Consider the following 8,443-nt stretch of genomic DNA (forward strand, 5'->3'; position numbering starts at 1 on the left):
CCACCCCCCCCCCCCCCAACAAAAAAAGAAAAAGAAAAAGAAAAAGAAAAAAAATATGTATGGTTCGATTAGAACTATGTTACCTACAATCTCCATCCAGATATTAGCTGACCGTTCTTACAAATTGTAGCTCCACTCCGTTTGCCATATCTCGCGCGAGTCGTGACTTGACCAACCCATTTCACACGTTGCACACACGTACATGCTCTGTTTTCTAAATAGAAATCTGAAGACTACTTTCCAAAGTCAGCTTCCCTTTTTCCAATACTGAATTAGGGTTTTCAGGCCCCCTTGAAAAATCTTATCAAAATTAGCCAATCATTCTCTTCGCTATAAAGTAATGACCTTTCTTTTTTCAGGGTCGCAATTACTGCGTAATTATACTCATCACATAACCCAATTTTTCTTGTACTTTGTTATGTGTCTTTTAATCTTTTTCTGATAGCAAGTCAAGAGCCAGTAACTTCTTCTTTTGTTCCTGAAATTATTTTGTTTTTCAAGAAAAGGGTTAATTTGTTGAATTTTACGTGTTTTGCGGGAAAAAGGATGAATAGCTTAAGAGATTTCCGCTATGTTTGAAAATGAATGGTTCAATTGTGATGGAAAATTCGAACCCAGTAATACTGGAAATAAGCTCCGATGACGAGTCCAATTTCGGCGAGGCCATACGGGGTGGCGGCGGTGAAGACCATGGTTGGCTGTCGGAGCTATTAGACGAGGTGGATAGAGGTACGGATGATTCTGATGATGTGATTTTGGTGGATGAGGTGGTTGTCAAGCCAAAGAAAGCAAGATTAAAATTTTCAAATTCCTCTGCGAAAATTATGAATTATAATGATGGCGATGATGATGAGTGTATGATTCTGGATGGTGACCCGGATAAGCCGTTGGCAGTTGAGAATAGTGAAGTAGATGACGATGATTCTGATGATTTGCTTCTTGTTGGTGAAAAGGGTCAGGTATTGATTTTTCCTCTTTTTATCTTCCTTTAAACAAAAAATTGGGATCTTGATTTTGATATTTGAGTCTCTGCTAGATCAATGTGCTTTGATTGAATAGTTTATTGCTGTATTTATTTTTAATTTTAACTTAGTTATATCATGGGACTACGGACTAGGATTTATGAGTTCAGTTTTGAAATCTCTATAAAATCGAAATATGAATGAGAACATCATGCTATTCTGCTTCAGTTTTTGTGTTTACTGAATTTTCCTTATCCTTTTGGGAAGAGGGACTGCACAAAATTGTAATATTACGTTTTTTGTGTATGTTAGATCGTATTTTCCCCTGTTTCAGATTGCAGCTTTAGAAACAATGAAATAAAGATGGATATCATGAGATCTGCTTGAGGTTTGCGCGCGCGCGGGGGGGGGGGTGTATATCTTTGAACAATGCTTACATCGTAAAGATTTTAAACAATCGCTCTCCTTCTTAAGGCTGCTTTCAGATTTAGCTTGTTCTCTTCATGGTTTCCATGTGTTTCAAGTATCTTATTTTCTACTTTTCAATACTTACTTTTTGTGGTTTTATGATTTGTATTTTCCCCACATAAATTACCCAAGAACCCCACTTAATTTGCTGCAACATTTTAAACAGATCCTTTCTGCTTGTTATTTATCCAACATCAGCAGTTATTTTAGCCACATTCCTTTCCTAAAACAGGAAGAGAAAATGAGAAGAAAATATTATGTATGACATATATTTCTGCTTATCCTTTTTTCTTTCCATTTTAGGTTGCCTGCAGAGACTTCCCTCACGCACGGCATCTTTGCGTAACATTTCCGTTTGCTTCTACTCCCCATCATACTCACTGTGACCGGGTGATTTTCTCATTTTAGCTTTTCCCTTTATATTCCATCATTTTTATATTGTATTAAACGAACATGGTGCCATTGTAATTTCTAATTTTCTAATTTCAGTGTCATTGTTATGTTTGTGACTCACTTGCTCCATGTGCCCATTGGGGCTCTGGCATTTCCAGTATTGACCACTGTCATGCTACGGATAAAGAGGAGATTTGGATAACTCAACGGAAAAGCAAGAAGGAAATTGACGAAACACAACCAATTCTTAATGTTGCTTCCCTTGCGAATGTAGTTCCGCCGTTGCATCCAGTACAGGCCAATTCTTCAGCCCAGAATCAGGATTTTAATCGGGTCACGGTGCGCCCTAGGACCCATTTTGGCATTCCCAATATCATGAATCAAGCCAGAAGTCAAACATCTAGACCCGCTGTTCCTAGATATAGATACCAACCACATATGGTCCCCCAACAGTTGCCTAGTACACAAGGCAGGAGCATTTTCTCTAAAAATAGTAGGCATGTAAGAAGCAGAGGCCGTCAGTTCATTCCTCAAAGTCCATGTACGTCGTTCAAAGAGAGTGGGCAGGCCCAGGTTGATTCGGTGAATGATAGGCGTGGCTATGGTTTATCCAAAAACAGTTATGGGTCACAATTTTCTAATAACCTGCATCTACCTAGGTGGCATGCTTCTCATGGCAAAGTGCATCAGGGCGTAAGTGATTTTGCAAATTATGCGCCCTCAGAACTTCAAATGTCTTCTCAAGCTTGCAGACGCAATTTTCTTAAAGCATTTTCCTCGCAACCCCAAATTGCTTCCCAGCCATATGTCAGAAACCATTTTCAGAATACAACTATCCCCCAGCGGCCACTGGTGTCCCAGCCTAATGGGAGCAATACCTTCCATCCCTTACCTTCTCAAACCCATGCGTCCACCTCACTTTATACAGGTAGCGGTAGCACTTCTGAACATCCACTGTCCCCGATGTCCTCACAACCCAATATGGATAGCACCTATGAAAGTTTTGTCTTTCATCAACCTCAAGTTTATACTGCCCCTACTTCCTTACCGAATGATGGACAAAATATTTTTCAGCAAGAAAATCAAATGCAAAGTGGTCTTGGTACAAGTTGCACAGATTTTGGCTTTAGTTGGAATCCCTCTGCAAGCGGAAGCAACCAACAGATTCCTACAGGTATTTCCCAACTTCAAAATCCAGTATCAACAGATAATCTCCCATATCAAAGCATAGCAAAAGAAGATAATAACGAGTTTCAAAGTGTACCGCCAGAAGATAACTCGTACATTCACGTAGCATTACCAGCAGATAATTTTTCCCTCATAGATGACAATAATTCCGGATTCCCCGGAAGTATAGATCCTGACTCATTGGACTTTCAGTTAGATTGGATACTTGAGAATCAGCCTGTTCCAGGGGCTTTGGAAGTTTCTGTGCCTCCTGCGTTGAATGTATACTCCCCTGAACCTGGTACTATAGATGCAGGTACTCTTTTCGATTTTTAAGTCTTTTAAGAATGATGAAAAATGGCGAGCCTTGAATTGTTGATGTTTATGTGAAGAAAAATGGATGGAAAATGATGTTTTTTTAAATAACATATAGGAAGAGTCGAATTATCATTTTAGCATTCCGGTTTGGCATATGGGTGCACGGATGTTTGTCGTTATGAAGGTTTCTTGTACAGAAACCAGTCTCATGTAAAATCTCATCTTTTATTTAATCCCTTGAATGCAATAACTATTCTATATCTGCTTTACTATTGATGCTACATTACTGCAGATATTACTAAGCCAAGAAAAATGATCAAAATGTTTTTGAATTATGAGCTCGCAGTACATTCTTTGTTGAATCCTATTTTCTCCAATGTTCATTTGAGCGAATTATTGGACGCTTGATGTGTTTTCTGATACAGATGCTTCAGGAAAATATTTCAGTTGCTGCCATGTGCTGCTATTCATGCCATATTGATTTATATTTCGTTCCTTGGTTTTATTTTTGTTAGTTGCTTTTAGGAGTTGTTCATATGTAAACTCCACACAAGAAATATGTAGTAAATGATGAAAGAACAGCAGCCTCTCTTGCATAATAAAAATTAATCAAATAAGACGTGTGAAATGTCAAATCGACTGTCTTGGTATATTTGGAAGGCGAAGAGGCTATACGCATTACGCCTTCGTTTGATCTTCATTATTTTTAAAATACACTCTCTTTCTTATTTTTAACCGTACATTCTTTAATAATATAAATTATACGTAAACTCAAATTTTTTCATTACTTTTTAACTACACATTCTCCATCATATCACTATTTCAAAATTCATTTTTTGCATGAGCATCAAATTTCTATAAATTTTAAAGCATACATGAATTGCATCATATATAAATTAAAGGTATTAACAATTTCTTGAGCATACTCAATTTCGGTTCTCCTAACACCAAGAGATGGATTTCATGGGTCTGGGGAATTGCACGATAAATATCAAAATAGGCCCACCATGAGTATCGAGTCGAACAGATGGTAGCATAAGAATTCATCAATCCACGACATGACTTTTAAGGATAAAGCTGTGATCTTTCTACCCAAGATTTGAACACAACTATATAGACAATTCAGTGGGATGAAGAAGTAACTGCATAACTTTCTTGGAACAAAGATTTCGAACTTGATAATTTTGCTAGATTCCTATTCATGAGCATGGCTCTACATTGTACTCTATGCATCCAGACGAGATAAATATTCGTTTATTTCCCTTATTTTATTTTTTGGGGGGATTATATGTAGCTCCTCTTAGTAGTTTTTTCTTTGATTCTTAATTAAAAAAAAAATCACTTCATTTCAAAAGTAAATTAAGAAATTTAACTTTAACTTCAACTGATAAGTATAGTTTGTTTTAGCTTTACCTTTGTTTGGCTCATGTTTATAAACAGTCAAGCCATTTATTAAATATCAAAACACATCTACTTATACACAACTCATTTCTATTATAAAATCTATCTATTTATAATTTAAACAGTTTATAAACTTCCTCAAACATGGTGTTAACTTTGCAAGTGAACTTAACCAAAAACGCTCCATTTTAAACGCACACGACACTGACTGTAGTCTTCTTACTAAATTGCAATAGGAAACTTGATGCTGCAATAATAAGAGAACAGACACGGTCCAAAATCTAAGCAAACCATCAAAGAAAATGTCGACTCAACTATGGTGACAAATTCCAGTAAAATAAATATTCATTTCCAATTCCAGTAGCAACCCTTACTTTCCCGCAGAAGTTTGTCTTCCCTGATTTGCAGAACTTACATTATTTGCATTCTGCCTGTTAACAAGGAATGATATGGTCTCCAGGCTGAATCTCAGTCACACCTTCTCCAACACTGCAATTCCAATAAAATAAATAAATACCAAATTAATATTTCTTCATTAGAAAAAAGAGCTGTGCCAACTGCATATGGTTTGTGTGTGTCATTAACAGAGAACATACCCTGCAGCCTCATGACCAAGAATACATGGGAAGAGACTCTCGGGATACTTCAGAGATGATAAACAATGAATTAGATTACAGTGTAGAAGTATTAAAGAGAAAATCAACAGTATTTCAAATTTTCTCATTTTTTCTCCTTGTGTCATGTATAATTGTGTGCATATCTATTGAGATGAACACATAAAATAAAACAATTTAGATTTAAAGAAATTAAACTTTAAGCTAATCAAATCTTGATTAATTGGAAATTCAAATGATCAACAGATATTCAATTGAGTCTTTGTTTACACATCCAGCATCACAATATAAAATCAAAAGCTTAAGTTAACAATATTTGCATTCCCAAAGAACATGTTGTTCAAGATGCTAGACGTGAAATTCTATACTAGTGCTTGAACAAAAACAACAACTAATAAAAAACGGCTATATCCATCTTCATACAACTGGTAAAATTGAAAAATCATTTCCATATTTTCCCTTTTCGGCACTAAGACCGAGAACTGATTGATGGACATGCTTCAATGGGCTTTGGCTCACTTCAGAGTTCAGACTCCTTTGTGATGGTCTTATATAATAAACCCATACAAGCTTAACACATTGTCAAGATTTCAATATTTCGTTGTCGTATAAAAAATTCTAATTACTATTATATAAATTGAATTCAGCCTGACAAAAACTTGCTCACGTGATCTCCAATCCCAATATGTTCCAACGTTGAAATTTTCTCAAGCCTCACAACCCGAGCTTTATCATCCCTCAACTTCCATTAAATATTACAATCAAATATTTAAATCACAAATTCATCGCTAGGAAGTCCACAGACAAGCAAAAATCTCCATTCTGAAATACAAAAATCTTCTAACTTGATAAAACCTTTCGAAAATTTTAATATTTTTGTACAAAGGCAATATCACAATCTCGAATCCAAAATAATATTTCATTTCACTCAGTATTTCTATGAATACAGTGTAGGTAAATATTAGAGAATCAAATCAAATCGAAGGCCTGTGTATTCACAGTTTTCTTAAATCGAATTCACCGCCTCACCGGAGTGCAAGAGGTTTTGATCGGTGTTCGATTCCCAAGATACAATCGGTTGTCGGTTCATGCTGCACTACGTTAACCGTCTGCGAACTAGCTGTGATATACTCTATCTCACAAAGAAATTATAAGTACAAGGAAGAACTTGAAAGTGAAAAAAAGAAGATTGTTGCTTAGAGGAAGAAGCTTGCATTTCACTTGTGATTTTCCAACCTAGAAAGACTCATATTTATACCAATGGAGGAAAAGCTAGCTCATTAATCAAGGAGTTAAACCATTCATTGATAAATGAGTTAAAAACATGAAGGGACTTGAGTTACAACATATGAAGAGACTTCTATTCAAAATTTTTCATTACTTCTATTCAATATTTTTCATTCAATTCTAACAATCCCCCACATGAATGAAAAATAAAAACTAGATTCAAGAGGAAAGAGAGAGTAAAACGAATCAATCCTGTATAGGATAAATAGCATTTAGCTTTGAATCTTTCCTTGTGAAACCTATCGAGAATTACTAGCAAACCAGTGGATCTAATGCCTTGAACTGTTTCGTCATTTGTGTAAATCAAGACAATAGATCTCACACAGGACCATTCTAGTCACAGCATAGTTTTTACTGTTGTGTTCGTTTTGGCCATGAACACGTCGCCTGGTTCTGCAAGTGTTTTTTCAAGAATGTAGCTTTGCCAATCCTTATAGAAGCGGCCCCACTTCATACTCACATAAGTGACCTCTTAACTCATTTTTTCACAACAACGCTTAATGGTCATTAAAAGCATAGCTTAACCTGCATCTTCCAATCACTGTGAGCACCATAGGAATGAGCAGAAGGAGAACATTCTCAGTGATTTACACAGATATACATGTTTTAGTTGTCCCTTTGAACCTAGATCCTGGGATCTCCATTCGGCTAGGTTGGGTTTCCACCATGATACCTTTCAACGTCATAGGCTGCAAGCCCATTTCCCTCGATGCTTTTACAACTAGCTCTCGAGTTAGCCCTTTGGTTAGCGGATCCGCAATATTATCCTTTGACTTCACGTAGTCCAGAGTGATAATACCTTGTGAGAGTAGTTGTCGAATGGTATTGTGTCGTCTTCGAATATGGCGAGCCTTACCATTATACATATTGCTCTGTGCCCTGCCAATTGTTGATTGATTATCGCAATAAACACAAATTGCAGGCACTAGCTTTGACCATCTTGGAATATCCTCAACAAACTGGCGAAGTCACTCTGCTTCTTCAGTTGCTTTGTCCAAAGCGATGAACTCTGATTCCATTGTAGATCTCGCGATGCAAGTTTGTTTGGATGATTTCCAAGAGACAGCTGCACCACCAAGAGTGAAGACATATCCACTAGTAGACTTGGTATCTGACATATCTAATATCCAATTTGCATCAGCATACCCTTCGATTACTGCAGGGTATCTAGAATAGTGCAGTCCAAAATCACGAGTGTGCCTTAAATAATGTAGCACCCTAAAAATGGCTTTCCAGTGGACAGCACCTGGGTTACTCATGTAGCGACTCAATCTGCTAACTGAGTATGCTATATCCGATTTCGTACAAGTCATTAAATACATTAAACTCCCAATTATCCGAGAATATTCTAACTGTGATAAACCATCACCTGTGTTCTTGGATAAGTGGAGACTCAAATCTACTGGAGTCCTGGCCACAGTGGTATCTGACTTATTAAACTTGTCTAGTATCTTATCAATGTAATGAAATTAAGATAACATAAGTCCATTTCGTGTTCGAGTAATTTTTACTCCCAAAATGACATCCGCGAGACCCATATCTTTCATGTCAAACTTCGAGTTTAACATATTCTTAGTGGCTTTGATAATCTTGTCAGAGCTACCGACAATGAGCATGTCGTTGACGTATAGACATAGTATGACATATCCACCATTAGTGTCCTTGACATATACACACTTATCGCACTCGTTGATTCTAAAACCACTAGAAAGCATAGCATTGTTAAACTTCTCATGCCATTGCTTCGGTGCTTGCTTCAAACCATACAGCGATTTAACCAGTCTACAAACTTTCCTTTCTTGACCTAGAGCTGTAAACCCCTCTGGTTGCTTC

General features: G+C 36.8%; 1 protein-coding gene across 1 annotated transcript; it reads left to right on the forward strand.

Annotated features, from left to right (window-relative positions):
• The first annotated feature begins 167 nt into the window (after positions 1 to 167).
• Positions 168 to 3,577, forward strand: LOC111402655. Its single transcript, XM_023031029.1, has 3 exons — positions 168 to 959; positions 1,734 to 1,820; positions 1,920 to 3,577. Exons 1-3 carry the CDS (start codon positions 582 to 584, stop codon positions 3,324 to 3,326), a joined length of 1,872 nt encoding a protein of 623 aa, XP_022886797.1. The 5' UTR covers positions 168 to 581; the 3' UTR covers positions 3,327 to 3,577.
• Positions 3,578 to 8,443: the final 4,866 nt, after the last annotated feature.

This window comes from Olea europaea, chromosome 1 (genome assembly GCF_002742605.1).
Source record: "Olea europaea var. sylvestris chromosome 1, O_europaea_v1, whole genome shotgun sequence".
NCBI classification, from domain to species: domain Eukaryota; kingdom Viridiplantae; phylum Streptophyta; class Magnoliopsida; order Lamiales; family Oleaceae; genus Olea; species Olea europaea.